Genomic DNA, 17078 nt, shown 5'->3' on the forward strand with positions numbered 1-17078 from the left:
GGATTCTTGGGCCGGATAAAATTGACCCAGACCATACTGTAAAGGTATAGAAGTATGTAAGGGTTAGGACTAAGTATATTTGTTGAATGTACGTATGTCCTTGAGTGTTCAGCTTTGTACTGTCTATAACTTGGGAAACATGGATGTTTTGTCGATTTTTTTGCTGCTTGTAAATAAATGGTTAGTATAACTATTCGCAGAGACTGCTTTCTGTATCACTTGCCAGGCCCACAAACCTGACTGTATCTCCCACAATGGTAAATCAGTTGAGAGCACAAGCAGTAAAAGGCTTATCAACTTGGAATTGAAAGGATGGGATTGGAGGGGAAACATATACCATTCTGAAATGTTCCCATATTCATCGCATGAAGGTCTGATCTTTTATGTCATTAAGGGCGAGCTCAACTACTCCAGCCTTTTGTCGCATCGAAATATGACAAGCAGCAGTGTAGCATTCCGGAAAAATGCTGTGGCCAGCAGATCCTGAAGGATAATAAATGCTCAGAGACGGGGGTATAAAGCGGAATGCACAGTTGACCGTTTTAAGTTTCAAACAGTCCTGTGGAATTTGCCGCATCGAACAATTTCTGGTCGGCTGTGTACTTACTGTTCAGCTCACGGCTGTGGACCTCAGCACGGTCTCTCGAGTCTGTAACGTTAACTTCGTGTTTCTCGTCATCAGGCTCGGGTTTCGCTGGCAGACATGGAACTGGTCGCACCAGAAGCAGAAGCAAGACGAAATTCAGCATAATTCTGGGCTTGGACGTTCTCATCCTTGGTATATCTGTCAACAGTAGGAAACACGAAATAGGCTGGTCAGTGTGCTGCACAGCCATTTGAAAAATGACAGTACGTCATTATTGTCAAGCACATTTATACAGGAACTCACTGGGCCTCATTCGGTAAGATGCCGATTAATAACACAGAATAGCACAGTACGCTTGCACGCCAATTTACCGAACCAATTAACCATAATTATTTGTCTAATTAGAATAATAAATTCCATCTCAACCAAGCCCATGTACCACCATAATCCACTAAGCTCTACCCTTATCACATATGCCCAGGCATAACAATGAGCAGGAACTGAGTCTACTTGGCTCCTCAAACATGCTATTCCATTTACGATGATTATAAATGATCTTACAAATCTTACATCTCATCATCTGTGCCAGTTCACCGTCGAGTTTAACTCCCCCATCGTTCAATCATTTGACTGCTCGGTGACTGCTGGAGGTATCTTGACACCTTGACACTATGAACCCTCACAGAAGAATTTCCTAAGCTTCTCGTGTCTAGATGATTAGTTGCTATTACTATTATATTTATTATTATCATTTATTATAATTATTGCTAAGTGTGTTTTAAATGTTGCTGTTGTAACAAAATTATTTCTTACTCGGGATCAATAAAGCTCTTATTATATCATTTTTTCAGACTAATTGTATTACGTAAGAGTTTGGAGAACATAATGAATATAATGCGTTTAATTGTATATAGGAGCTTATTAATATTTTATAATTAATTGTATTGATAATTTTCATTTGCACTCAGTGTCTGACGCTTCTCGCTTTAGTGTCCAACAGTAATCAGCCCACATTGATGGATTCCAGTTGCCGGGATACCACGACTGCAATGTCCTTCTGGAACCTTTCAGCATGCTCATTAATGACAGCACCACGATTTGCTGGGAAGAAGTCTAAATGGGAATGTAGAAAATGCATCTTTATTGCATCATGGTTTTGGATGTCTTTCAACCAGTTTGACGTAGGTTGGTGCTCTGTACTGTTCAATAAAATTCTGAACAACGTCCTTGAACGCCTTCCAAGCGATTTTCTCCAGTTCCAATTGAAGTTCTTTGATTTGTCTGTTATTGATGACGTGCATGACTTGTGGACCAAGAAATTCTTTCCTTATCCTTTGTCATAAGTTATTTTGGGAAACCTCTGTCCGAGATATCGAAATCCTTCATCTTCTTTCTTCATCACTTTTACAATATTTTACATGAGCCCCAGTTTTATATGAAGAGGGGGCAATAATAAATTTCTTGGGTTTACAAGTGGCTTATGTGCCATACCGTTTTACCCAGGATGGTTTACAGGGTGGAAAATCCTTTTAATGCATTACTGTAGTGTAGCAGCACACCTGTTCAACTGTTTGAACGCTTGATCAGAAGATGACCTCGGAGGATTCGGCGGCCAAGTGGTGGACTTGCCAGCTCTTCACCCCTCGTAATTTCTCCCTCACGTCTACACCCTTCGACCGCACAGGGAGAAGCTGCTACAACTCACTCTGGAGTTTATGCAACTGTTGCAATGAGCGAATGAAACGAACACAAGTGCAGGACACAGCCACGGAGATTGAGTTGGAATGCATACGCGGACGTGAACGTTGAACAGCAAACAGGAGGGGCCTTGACACGGAGGCTTGACACAGAGAGACGGAATTTCATAGGTAAACCTTGAAACTGAAGCAAAACTTAGAACGCACGGTCGGAAGCGGCCGGGAAACGTTAAATACCACACAGACAAAGCCAACGATCTGGAGACTAGCAGTTGTAACGCCGGGGTTCTCATGCTGCGGGTCTTGATGGAAACCAGACGTGTCGTCATCATAGAGAATTGGAAACATATAGGAAATTAAAGGTCGGAACCGTGGCACAATCAAAGGAAATTAGGAGCAAGATAGGGAATTAACCATCGGGACTACGACAGCACCGTCTGCCGCTGCCTTGCCTTTTTACTGTGATAAAGACAAAAACCGTCGGGGCGCTATGACCCGGGCTGAGAACAGTTCAGTCTCAGGCAGACGGGGGAGGTGATTATCACACACGCCGGTTACAGTCAGGGTGCCCTACATACATAAATGCGAAAAGCTTTATAATTCAATCCAAAGTATAGCAATAAATGAACAAAAATCCCACGAAAGCACTTTAACGCAAGAACAATGAAAAGCGCTGGTCATTAGGAATGCTGGGGCGGGATGTAGACCAGGCACCCCCCACCAACCCCACCCCCTCCGGTCGCCACAATATAATTGTTTAAGTGTATATCATAACACACAATGCTGGAGGAACTCTGCAGGCCAAGCATCATCTATGTAAAATAGTAAACGGTAGACATTCCGGGCCGAGAACCTTCATCAGGAATGCAGATGCCAGCATTTGCAGATTTCCTCCAATAAATTTATATCATGGAGCGAATACTCAGAAATGATTTGCCAAGTTATACGCTATTTCGATTGTTACGGAGATAAAACATTTAAAAATACTTCACAGTGTCTGCTTGTGTGTTTTTGTGTGCAATTCTGCGCGATTCTGCGTGTCTACGTGTATGCGCGTTCAAGAGAAACCAGTGACTAATGGGATCAACGCAGTACATTTTTTTTATCCGTCGGCATGGTCACGGGGATTTCGCGATACCCAAATTGTACTTGGATAGAAGGGCATTTATGTGCATACCCGGATATTGCAAAAGAAGCCGATAATGCAGGAAACAAATTGAACTGCATCACAGCATGCATTGACTAAGAAACAGTAACATAGTAGGAACATCGTTACGGAAATGGATATATAGTAAAATCAGTGAACGTAGGTTTAAGACGACAGGAATGAGTTTGAAAGGAAATGTGAGATTATGACAAGTATATATACCATTTATGGTAAAAGGTAATCCCGGTATAATATTGTATAAAATATATTAAAAAGAAGAGGACATAGATTTAAGATGACAGAAAGGACCTGTAAATGAAATATGAGGGGTACAATATTGAGATGGAAAATGGTTGATATCTGAATCAACAGGACGGCATTGTGCAGAATCAGATGCCATTGCTAAATCTAATAGATTTCAGGCTGCAGGGTGATAGATTTCACCCTGCAGTTTGACAGGGAGAAGCTAAAGTCAGATACATCAGTTTTGAGTAAAGGGGATTATGGAGGCATGAGAGAGGATCTGGCGAAAATTTATGAGAAGGGGACGGTAGCAGGGATGTCGGCAGAGCACCGATGGCTGGAGTTTCAGGGAGCAGTTCGGAACGCGCTATATAGAGTGCAAAGAGGAGGAAATATTCTAAAGTCAAGATGACAAAACGGTTACTAACAAAGGGAAGTCAACGCCAACATAAAAGCAAAAGAGAGAGCATAAAATAGGGCAAACATGAGTGTGAAGTCAGAGGATTTGGGTCTTTTTAAATAACTTAAGAGTTGAAGAGAAACTGGCGGCGCGACGTAGCGTGCAGTGGCCATTCCGGGATGAATATCTGTTATCTGTCAAGTAGGATGCCGTGCACAATCCTGATTTGATAGAGACAGACACGAGAAGCACGGAGGAACATCTGGTGAAACTTCTGAAATGGCTGTTTCGTTGCCGCTGTTAATATGCAATAGAGAATCTCCGGAGGGGAAGGCCCCGAACCCTTGGCTTTGCCTGTTGCTTAGCGGCCGGGGACGGGGTCGAAGCGCTCGGCAGGGATGGTGCTCGGTGCTCGGTGTCGGAGGGCTGGTCGGACTGTTGAAGTTTTAGGACGGGCTCAGAGTCGGCTGTGGTCGGGTGCTTCCAAAGCATCGGCAAGTTTGCAGGGCTGGAGGTTCAGGGCAGATAGTTTTCTTCCTTCTACCGTCTGCGTGAGATGATGGGGCTTTCAGGACTTTGAGACTTTTTTTTTTACCGTGCCATGTTCTGCTCTTTATCAAATTACGGTATTGCTTTGCACTGTTGTAATGCAAGCATTTCTTAATGCTTGCATTACTGAATGACAGTAAACTAGGACTGAGTGTCTTCATAATCTAAAAAAAACAAGAAATGTGAAGGGAAGCTGGCCAATAATATCAAAAATAATATCTGTTTTTCAGATATTTAAAGAGTTAAAGGGAGGAAAAAGTCGTATGGACGGCTGGAAAATGATTCATCAGAGATAATAACAGGGTATAAGGAAATGGCAGATGAACTGAATATGTATTTTGCATCAGTCTTCGCTGTGGAAGAAACTAGTAGTATGCCGGAAGTGTCGGGGGCAGAAATGAGTGCAGTTGCCCTTACTAGGAAGATGGTGCTTGGGACGCTGAAATGTCTGAAGATAGATTAGTCACCTAGACCTGATAGACTACACACCAGTGTTCTAAAAGAGGCAGCTGAAACAGGGTTTGGAGGTATTAGTATTGGCGTTTCAAGTATCAATAGATTCCCGCATGGTTCTGGAACACAGGGAAATTGCAAATCTCACTCCACTCTTCAAGAAGAGAGGGTTGGAGGGAGGAGACAGGTAAATATACACCAGTTAGGCTGAGTTCAGTGGTTGGGATGTTGGAGTCGATTGTTAAGGATATCGTTGGGTCCTTGAAGGCACGTAATATTCCGGTAAAATCTTGCATGACAAATCCATTGGAATTCATTGAAGAAATAACAAGCAGAATGGACAAAGGAGAATTGGTGGATGCTGTGCATTTGATTTTGAGAAGACCTTTGACAAAGCAATGAGATAAAAATGTTGACACAATATCACGAGGCAGGGTGCACAACCGGTGCTCTAATCTTCACGAAAGAACAAATGAGGCAAACGACGTTTTATCCACATATAAACAATCCCGATATGGAGTGCCGCAAGGGAACATAGAACATAGAACATAGAATACTACAGCACTTTACAGGCCCTTCGGCCCATAAATTTCTGCCGACCCTCAAACCCTGCCTCCTATATCACCCCTCACCTTGATTTCCTCCATATTCCTGTCTAGTAGTCTCTTAAACTTCGCTAGTGTATCTGCCTCCACCACTGACTCAGGCAGTGCATTCCACACACCAACCATTCTCTGAGTAAAAAACCTTCCTCTAATATCCCCCTTGAACTTCCCACCCCTTACCTTAAAGCCATGTCATCTTGTATTGAGCAGTGGTGCCTTGGGGAAGAGGCACTGGCTGTCCACTCTATCTATTCCTCGTAATATCTTGTACACCTATATCATGTCTCCTCTCATCCTCCTTCTCCCCAAAGAGTAAAGCTCCCTTAAACTCTGATCATAATGCATACTCTCTAAACCAGGCAGCATCCAGGTAAATCTCCTTCGTACCCTTTCCAATGCTTCCACATCCTTCATATAATGAGGCGACCAGAACTGAACATCGTACTCCAAGTTGCTGGTGAACGCAGCAGGCCAGGCAGCATCTCTTGGAAGAGGTACAGTCGACGATTCGGGCCGAGACCCTTCGTCAGGACTAACTGAAGGAAGAGCTAGTAAGAGATCTGAAAGGGGGGAGGGGGAGGGGTATTTCCAAAATGATAGGAGAAGACAGGAGGGAGAAGGATGGAGCCAAGAGCTGGACAGGTGATTGGCAAAAGGGATATGACAGGATCATGGGACAGGAGGCCCAGGGAGAAGGAAAAGGGGGAGGGGGGGGAACCCCGAGGATGCGCAAGGGTTATAGTCAGAGGGACAGAGGGAGAAAAAAGAGAGAGAGAAAGAATGTGTGTATATAAATAAATAACAGCCGGAGTACGAGGAGGAGGTGGGGCATTAGCGGAAGTTAGAGAAGTCAATGTTCATGCCATCAGGTTGGAGCCTACCCAGACGGAATATAAGGTGTTGTTCCTCCAACCTGAGTGTGGCTTCATCTTTACAGTAGAGGAGGCCGTGGATAGACATATCAGAATGGGAATGGGATGTGGAATTAAAATGTGTGGCCACTGGGACATCCTGCTTTCTCTGCCGGACTGAGTGTAGGTGTTCAGCTAAACGATCTCCCAGTCCGCGTCGGGTATCGCCAACATATAGAAGGCCAAATCGGGAGCACCGGACGCAGTATATCACCCCAGCCGACTCACAGTGGAAGTGTCGCCTCACCTGGAGGGACTGTCTGGGGCCCTGGTGGTAAGGGAGGAAGTGTAAGGGCATGTGTAGCACCTGTTCCGCTTACAAGGATAAGTGCCAGGAGGGAGCTCAGTGGGGAAGGATGGAGGGGGGGGGCACGAATGGACAATGGAGTCGCGTAGGGAGCAATCCCCGCGGAAAGCAGGGGGCGTGGAGGGAAAGATGTGCTGAGTGGTGGGATCCCGTTGGAGGTGGCGGAAGTTACCGAGAATAATATGTTGGACCCAGAGGCTGGTGGGGTCGTAGGTGAGGACCAGGGGAACCCTATTCCTAGAGGGGTGACGGGAGGATGGAGTGAGTGCAGATGTGCGTGAAATGGGGGAGATGCGTTTGAGAGCAGAGTTGATGGTGGAGGAAGGGAAGCCCCTTTCTTTAAAAAAGGAGGGCAACTCCCTCATCCTGGAACGAAAAGTTAGTCCTGACGAAGGGTCTCGGCCCAAAACGTCGACTGTACCTCTTCCAAGAGATGCTGCCTGACCTGCTGCGTTCACCAGCAACTTTGATGTGTGATGCTTGAATTTCCAGCATCTACAGAATTCCTCGTGTTTACAGTACTCCAAGTGTGGCCTACCCAGAGTTTTATAGAGCTGCATCATTACATCGCGACTCTTAAACTCTATCTCTCGACTTATGAAAGCTAACACCCCATAAGCTTTCTTAACTACCCTATCTACCTGTAAGGCAACTTTCAGGGATCTGTGGACATGTACCCCCAGATCACTCTGCTCCTCCACACTACCAAGTATTCTGACATTTACTTTGTACTCTGCTTTGGAGTTTGTCCTTCCAAAGTGTACCACATCACACTTCTCCGGGTTGAACTCCATCTGCACTTCTCAGCCCACTTCTGCAACCTATCAATGTCTCTGTGCAATGTTGGACAATCCTCTACATTATCTACAAAACCACCAACCTTTCTGTCGTCTGCAAACTTGCCAACCCACTCATCCACCCCCACCTCAAGGACGTTAATAAAAGTCACGAAAAGTAGAGGTCCCAGAACAGATCCTTGTGGGACACCACTAGTCACAATCCTCCAATCTGAATATACGCCCTGTCCCACTACCCTCTGCCTTCTGCAGGCAAGCCAATTTTGAATCCACCTGGCCAAACGACCCTGGATCCCATGCCTTCTGACATTCTGAATAAGCCTACCATGTGGAACATTGTCAAATGCCTTACTAAAATCCAGATGTATCCATAGTCCACTGCACTACCCTCATCTATATGCCTGGCACCTCCTCGAAGAACTCTATCAGACTTGTCAGACACGCTCTGCCCTTCACAAAGCCATGCTGACTGTCCCTGATTAGACCATGATTCTCTAAATACCCATAGATCCTATCTCTAAGAGTCTTTTCCAACAGCTTTCCCACCACAGACGTAAGGCTCACTGGTCTATAATTACCCGGACTATCCCTACTACCTTGTTTGAACAAAGGGACAACATTCGCCTCCCTCCAATCCTCCGGTACCATTCCCGTGGACAACGTGGACATAAAGATCCTGGCCAGAGGCTCAGCAATCTCTTCTCTCGCCTCGTGGAGCAGCCTGGGGAATACTCCGTCAGGCCCCGGGGACTTATCCGTCCTAATGTATTTTAACAAATCCAACATCTCCTCTCCCTTAACATCAACATGCTCCAGAACATCAACCTCACTCATATTGTCCTCACCATCATCAAGTTCCCTCTCATTGGTGAATACGGAAAAGAAGTATTCATTGAGGACTTCGCTCACTTCCACAGCCTCCAGGAACATCTTCCCACCTTTATCTCTAACCGGTCCTACCTTCACTCCATTCATCCTTTTGTTCTTCACATATTTGAAGAGTGCCTTGTGGTTGTCCTTTACCCTACTCGCCAAGGCCTTCTCATGCCCCTTTCTTGCTCTTCTCAGCCCTTTCTTAAGCTCCTTTCTTGTTTCCCTATAATCCTCAATAGATCCATCTGATCCTTGATTCCTAAACCTCATTTATGCTGCCTTACTCCACCTGACTAGATTTTCCACCTCACTTGTCACCCATGGTCCCTTCACCCTACCATTCTTTATCTTCCTCACCGGTACAAATTTGTCCCTGACATCCTGCAAGAGATCTCTAAACATCGACCACATGTCCATAGTATATTTACCTGCAAAGAAATCATCCCAATTCACACTGCAAGTTCTAGCCTTATAACCTCATAATTTACCCCCTCCAATTAAAAATTTTCCTGTCCTCTCTGATTCTATCCTTTTCCATGATAATGCTAAAGGCCAGGGAGCGGTGGTCACTGGGAGATCTGTGTCCTGACCCAGTTCATTACCTAGTGCTAGATTGTGGAAAACACTTGTAGTATGCCGTAAGTTTCGGGGTAAGAAATGTGTCAGTTGATGGTGCTTGGGACGCTGAAATGTCTGAAAATAGATAAGTCACCTCGACCTGATCGACTACACACGAGTGTTCTAAAAGAGGTAGCTGAAACAGATTTTGGAGATATTAGTATTAACGTTTCAAGAAGCAATAGATTCTGGCGTGGTTCTGGAGCACAGGGAAATTGCAAATGTCATTCCACTCTTTAAGAAGGGAGGGAAAGAGGGAGAAGAAAGGTAAATATAGACCAGTTAGGCTGAACTCAGTGGTTGGGACGTTGGAGTCATTTATTAAGGGTGTGGTTTCGGGGTACCTGGAAGCACGTGATAATCGAGTAAAATCTTGCATGACAAATCCATTGGAATTCTTTGCAGAAATAACAAGCAGGATGGACAAAGGAGAATTGGTGGATGCTGTGCATTTGATTTTGAGAAGACCTTTGACAAAGCAATGAGATAAAAATGTTGACACAATATCACGAGGCAGGGTGCACAACCGGTGCTCTAATCTTCACGAAAGAACAAATGAGGCAAACGACATTTTATCCACATATAAACAATCCCGATATGGAGTGCCGCAAGGGAACATAGAGCATAGAACATAGAATACTACAGCACTTTACAGGCCCTTCGGCCCATAAATTTCTGCCGACCCTCAAACCCTGCCTCCTATATCACCCCTCACCTTGATTTCCTCCATATTCCTGTCTAGTAGTCTCTTAAACTTCGCTAGTGTATCTGCCTCCACCACTGACTCAGGCAGTGCATTCCACGCACCAACCATTCTCTGAGTAAAAAACCTTCCTCTAATTTTGACGAAAGAGCAATTAAGACAGAAGCCATTTTATCCACATATAAACAATCCCGATATGGAGTGCCGTAAGGGAAAATACAACGGAATATGATCTGGGAAGTTGAGTTAAGAAATATTAAATATCAAGCAAATTGCTTCTACTGAATCAAGAGACTCTTTTCTATGATCAATCCTTTACTTGTTTTTCTAATCAGCTTACATGCTCCGTCCAGATTTAGGCATTTATAGAAAGTTGAATATTATCTATATTATGGACACAGCACTGCTGCGGATCTCATTACTGGCATTACTGGTTTAAAATTTAAACGTGCATTTATGCAGCAAAAGTTCAAATTCAAAGTATATTTATTATCAAAGTATGTATACTTTATCCAATCTCAAGTTTCGTTTTCTCACAGGCAGCGTCAAAAGAAAGAAACCCAGTAAGATCTATTAAAAAAGAAGACCGTCAAACACCTAATACACGGAGAAAACAAAACGTACAATAAACGAAAGTAAGCAATTCGCATTCCTCTGAAGGGTTTCGGCCCCGAAACTTTGTACTCTTTTCTTAGGTGCTGCTTAGCCTGCTGAATAAATTCAGCATCTTGTGTCTTTTGCTCAAATAACATTTGAGAAGGACGTTCTTGCTATTGAGGGAGTGCAGCGTAGGTTCACGAGGTTAATTCCCAGGATAGCGGAACTGTCATGTGTTGAAAGATTGGAACGACTGAGTTTGTATACACTTGAATTTAAAATGATGAGGGGGGATCTGATTGACACACTTAAGATTATTAAGGGACCGGACACGCTAGCGGCAGGAAACATGTCCCCGATGTTGGGGGAGTCCAGAACCAGAGGCCAGAGTTTAAGAAAAAGGGGTAGTCCATTTAGAACGGAGTTGAGAAAAAACTTTTTCACACAGAGAGTTGTGGATCTGTGGAATGCTCTGCCTCAGAAATCAGTGGAGGCCAATTCTCTGTATGCTTTCAAGAAAGAGTTAGATAGAGCTGTTAACGATGGTGGAGTCAAGGGATATGGGGAGAAGGCAGGAACGAGGTACTGATTTTGGATGATCAGCTATGATCACAGTGAATGGCGGTGCTGGTTCGAAGGGCCGAACAGCCAACTCCTGCACCTATTGTCTATTGTCTATTAACAATCAGAACTCAATTTCACAAAAGTGAGTCCTTATATTGATAGTTGCAGCCCGATTAAATCCTCGCGGAAGAACGAGCTGAAGTTTAGTTCAGAGTCCGGCACTTAAATCATTCAGAAGTCGGGTCTTTCCTTGCTGCGGGACTCGGAACCTGCCGCTTCGATACACACACCACATTAGACCATAACACCATAAGATATAGGAGCAGAAGTGGGCCATTCGGCCCGTCAAGTCTGCTCCGCCATCCAATCATGGGTTGATCCAATTCTCCCTGTCATCCCCACTCCCCTGCCTTCATTCCATATCCTTTGATGCCCTGGCTGATCAAGAACCCATCCATCTCTCTCTTAAATGTAGCCAGTGGCCTGACCTCTACAGCCGCTCGTGCCAACAAATTCCACAGATTTATGACTCTCTGCTTAAAGTAATTTCTCCGCTTCTCTGTCCTAAATGAACGTCCTTCATTCCTGAAGTCGTACCCTCTTAGAAACACAGAAAGAAAGAAAACCTACAGCACAATACAGGCCCTTCGGATGTGCATAACATATCCTTCCCTCAGAACCACCTAGACTTACCCATAGCCCTTATTTTCTAAGCTCCATGTACCTATCCAGCAGTCTCTTTAAAGACACTATAGTATCCGCGTCCACCACCGTAACCGGCAGCCCATTCCACGCACTCACCACTCTCTGCGTAAAAAACTAAACCCTGACATCTCCTCGGTACCTACTTTCAAGCACTGTAAAACCATGCCTTCCTGTGCTACCTATTTCAGCCCTGGGGAAAAGCCTCTAGCTATCCACACGATCAATACCTGTCATTATCTCGTACACCTCAATCAGGTCACCTCTCATCCTCCGTCGCTCCAAGGAGAAAAGTCCGAATTCAATCAACCTATTCTCATAGGGAATGCTCCCCAATCCAGGCAAAATCCTTGTAAATCTCCTCTGCACCCTTTCTATGGTTATCACGTCCTTCCTGTAGTGAGGCGACCAGAACTGAGCACAGTACTCTAAGTGGGGTCTCACCAAGATTCTACATAGCTTCAACATTACCTCTCTGCTCTTAAACTCAATCCCACAAATGATGAAGGTCAATGCACTGTATGTCTTTCTTAATCATAGAGTCAACATGCGTAGCAGCATCGGGTGTCCAACGGACTCGCACCCCAAGATCTATCTGATCCTCCACACTGCCAAGTGTCTTACCATTAATTCTAGATTCTGCCATCATATTTGACCTACCAAAATGAACCACCTCACACTTATCTGGTTTGAACTCCATCTGCCACTTCTCAGCCCAGATTTGTATCCTAAAAATGTCCCGCTGTGACCTCTGACAACCCTCCAGACTGTCCACAACACCTCCAAACTTTGTGTCATCAGCAAATTTACTAACCCATCCCTCCACTTCCTCGTCCAGGTCATTTATAAAAATCACAAAGTGTAGGTGTCCCAGAACAGGTCCCTGAGGCACACCACTGTCTGGTTCAAGAAATACTTTCTTGACTGTGTTCAAAATGGATATCCCTCTAACTGAACGCTGCCCCGCCTGGTCCCAGACACACCAACCACAGCCCGCACCCCGCCCCACCCCACCCGCCTCGCCACCAAAGAAAATATCCTCTTCATATCCACTCTGTCGACGCCTTTCAACATTCGATAGGTTTCAATGAGATCCTCCCTCACCTTTTAAGTTCCACTAGGTACAGGCCCAGAGCCATCAAACGCTCCTCTCATACAAAGAGATCCCTCCTCATACTTCGAAACTCCAGTGAGTACAGGCCTAGAGACATCAAACGCCCCTCATACATTGAGATCCCCCTCATTCTTCTAAACTCCAACGAATACAGGCCCAGAGCCATTAAACGCTCCTCACACATAAGCTCTCGTTCCCGGAATCATCCTCGGGTGACTCCTCTAAAACCTCTCCATTCTCGCGCATCCATTTCTAAAATGCTGGGCCTAAAGCTGCTGACAATACTCACAGTACTCCATGTGTGGTCTGACCAGTGCTTTATACAGCCTCAGCATTGCACCCTTGGGTTTATATTCCACTGCCCTCAGAGCAAATGCTAACATCACATTTGTCATGCCCATCAACAATTCATTGAATAAATTAACCTTCAGGGAATCCTGCACAAAGGCTACCAAATCTATTTTCACTTCAGATTTTTTAATTTTCTCTCCGATTAGAAAATGGTCTATGCCTTTAATCTGTCTGGCAAAGTACATGGCCATACACTTCCTGGCGTTATATTCCAAGTGCCTTCATTTCTTCTGCGGCCTCTTTGCTTCCTCAACACTACCTGCCCCTCCACATATCTTCGTCTCGTCCGCAAGATTGGCCGCAATGCCATCAATTTCATCACCCAAATTGCTAACATACCATGGAAAAAGAAGCAGTACCATGTTGGAAGACCCCTGTGAAACATCGCTATACGCAGATAGATAGTGGAAACTAGATCCCTTTATTCCTACTATTTGGCGGTGAATTGGGTTATGGGAGTTTCTCTCTCCTCTGATCGTTCACGTTTTGGCAACATAGATAGAAACAGAGAAACACAGAAAAACTATAGCATAATACAGACCTTTCGGCCCACAAAGCTGTGGCGAACATGTCCTTACCTTAGAACTACCTACGTTTACCCAAAGCCCTCTAATTTTCTGAGCTCCATGCACCTATCCAGGAGTCCTGTCAAAGACCATATCTCAGGACTGCACGAATGTCATGAAAGTTGCAATTTTGGGATCCAAGTCTGTCAAGATAAAGTGAGGGTCAGAGAACACTCGTTGTGCTGGACGAGTCTGAATACCTTTCAGTAGAATTAATGCAGCTGTTCAACAGCCGTCTATCATTTGGGATCTTGTCGAGGTGTTGAAAAGGCAAGAATATTCATGTCCCTCCAGAGAGGAAGGAACGATGGACATCAGCTGCTTTATAAAAGTGCAGGACCTCCCTCCTCTAGTTGCAGGGTAAAACAGAATTCATTAGTATTTAATTCCAAACCAAAGTAATCCCGTAGCTTATTTGAGCCAACTATGCTCCTATGCTCTGTTTTGAAATTACATGCACAAAAGTAACTTTCTAAGATAATGACAGGCACTAACGTCGACATCTAAGGAAACGAGAACAGTCGACGTTTCGGAGAAGAAATCCTTCAGCAGGACAGTAGGGAAAAAAAACAGATGAAGAGTAGATTCAAAAAGGTGGAGGAGGGTAGAGGGAAACGACAAGTGATAGGTAAAAGAGGGAGTGTGTGAAGTTGTTTTGTGAAAGACATACAGGGAGAAGAGATAATTTAATAGGAGAGGCTAAAGAATAACGAAAAAGGCGGAGGAGCACCAGAGGGAGGCGATGGGCAGGCAAGCATATTCGAGGGAAAGTGGAAAGGGGAATGGTGGAAGTTCGAAAAATCGATGTCCTTGCCATCAGGTTGGAGTCTATCCAGACAGAATGTAAAGTATGGATGCTTCTTCAGTCCACCAGACGAAGAGGGCAACCCATGTTAATTCTACTTCCCTTTCCCATTCCGATGTCTACCCATGGCCTCCTCTACTGTCGTAAGAAGCCACCCTCAGGTTGGAGGAACAGCACCTTATATTGCTCTGGGCTTGGACTCCTCAGCCATTGCAAACATCCAACCCATATCTATCCATTCTAGGACTTTCATGATAGATTTCAACGAAATACCCCCTCATTCTAATCAGTGAGTACAGGTCAGTACAATTAAAATCTGCTCATATGGTAACTCTTTTATTCCCGGGATCTCTCCCGTGAACCTTCCTTGAATCCTCTCTAATTTCAGCACATCCTTCCTTAACACTACCGGCCCCGAGCTTTCCTCGTAACTTCTGCAGACTTGACCACAAAGCAAGTATTGGTATATAACATAGAAATGAAGTGAACCCAACACAGACCCCTGTGGAATACCACTAGAAGCCGGAAGCAAACAAAAAAAGAACCTCAAGATATTCTCACAATTTGCCTCCTTCAAATGCTCTATCCATCCTTGCATCTTTCCTGTAAAACCATGGGTCCTTAACTTTCTTCAGAGGTTTTGTTTGGCAAAGGCCTTCAAAGGCCTTCCAAATATTGAAGTGCAGGATCTCCAGCAATTCTCCTTTGTCTGCCCAACTTGTTCATTTTCGATGAATACAACAGATTCATAAGGCAGCATTTTCCCTTAAGGAAACCATGTTAACTACAGCCTATTTTTATCATATGCATCAAAGTACCCCAAAACCACATACTTAACAATTGTCTTCAAAACCATCCCAGTCACTGAGGTCAGACTAATAGGCGTATATTTCCCTTTCTTCTGCCTCTCTGTCCCTTATTGAAGAGTGGAGTGTTATTTGCAATTTTCCAGATCTCCGGAACCATATAAGAATCCATTGATTTTTCCAAAGGTCCTTACCAATTCCTTCACAATCTCTCCAGCCACCTCTTTCATAACCCTAGGGTGCAGACCATGAGCTCCAAATGATTTTTCTAGCTTCAGTTTCCCAAGCACTCACTCCGTATTAAAGCCAGTTTCATGCGCTTCTGCCTTCAGAATAGCTGATATACGCTACTGGGTTCAAACACATGCTGCTCGAAAAGGTAAACTTGTGAACATGTTACAGATTACCCCTCCTCAGGTCCATCGCCAATCTAATAAGATTATAGGAGCAGAATTAGGCCACTTGGACAATCTAGTCTGCTCCACCATTTCATCGTGGCTAATCCATTTTCCTTCTCAGCCCCAGCTCCCTGCTTTCTCCCCGTATCCCTTCATGCCCTGACTAATCAAAAATCTATCAACGTCTGCCTTAAATATACCACATGTCCTCCACAGCCAGCTGTGAATTCCACAGATTCACCATTCCCTAGTTAAAGAGGTTCGTCCTCACCTCTCTTCTAAAAGATACTCTTCTATACTGACGCTGTTTCCTCGGCTTGGACTCCCTCACACTAGGAAATATCAGCTGCACATCAAATCTATTAAGGCTTTTCAACAGGTGATAGGTTTCAATGAGGTCACCCCATCATTCTTCTGAATTCCAGTCGGTACAGGCCCAGAACCAAAGGACTCTGCTCATATGACGCCATTCAGTCCCAGAATCGTTTTTGTGAGCCTCCTTTGAAACCTCTCCAGTGCCAACACATCATTTCTTAAATACGAGGCCCACAGTGGCTCCAAATACTTCAGGTGATGCCTCGCCAGTGCTTTATAAAGCCTCAACATTACAAATTCGTTTTTATACTCTCTTCATCTCGAAATGAATCCGAGTATCGCATGTGGCCTCCTCACTACCGACTGAACCTGCAAATTACCCTTCAGGGCGTCCATGTTCTGCTGCATATCAGATTTTTTAATTTTCTCTCTCTTCGGAAAAAAAAGTTTACCCTATGTTCATAGCCTAATGGCATTTGAAATCCCCCGTGATTTATTTTGCAGTTCAAGGATCCCACTGGTTTGAAACTGGCTGGAAAACGTGAGAGTACCGACATGATAGATGATTTTCAGTACTAGTGACATTAAAGATTAAAAAAAACTACATATGAAGGATATGGGAAACAAAGGGAGAGGTGAATGTCCTGGCCTTCTGGCTGAAGATTTTCTATTTCTTTAGTCAGAGTTGAATTTCCAAAAGACAGGAAGATAGCTGAATCATGTCAGCAATTGGACTGCAGAAGAATAAATAACACTGAAAGTCACATCAGTAGAAAACTGCTGGAAGGCAGCCTGAGGGACAGGACCTATTAACATTTGGACGGACAAGGATTGATTACGAACAGTCAACGTTCATTTGTATGTGTGATTTGATGTCTCATGATCTTGACTGACTATTCTTTTTTAAAGAAATCAACTGCGGGATTGACAAGTGGATGTTGCCCACAAGATCAATCATCTCAGATTGATCC

The 17078-nt window shown here is 44.4% G+C and overlaps 1 protein-coding gene across 2 annotated transcripts in view; it reads right to left on the reverse strand.

The window, feature by feature from the left end:
• Positions 1-17078, reverse strand: part of LOC134339906 (NACHT, LRR and PYD domains-containing protein 14-like) — a 73114-nt gene that overhangs the window by 43892 nt on the left and 12144 nt on the right. For both annotated transcript variants that reach the window (XM_063036687.1, XM_063036686.1), the window contains exon 2: positions 608-784. In XM_063036687.1, coding sequence (XP_062892757.1) covers positions 608-773 — 166 coding nt within the window. In that variant the 5' untranslated portion in view covers positions 774-784. The remainder of the gene's footprint in view (positions 1-607; positions 785-17078) is intronic.

This window comes from Mobula hypostoma, chromosome 31 (genome assembly GCF_963921235.1).
Source record: "Mobula hypostoma chromosome 31, sMobHyp1.1, whole genome shotgun sequence".
Taxonomy (NCBI): domain Eukaryota; kingdom Metazoa; phylum Chordata; class Chondrichthyes; order Myliobatiformes; family Myliobatidae; genus Mobula; species Mobula hypostoma.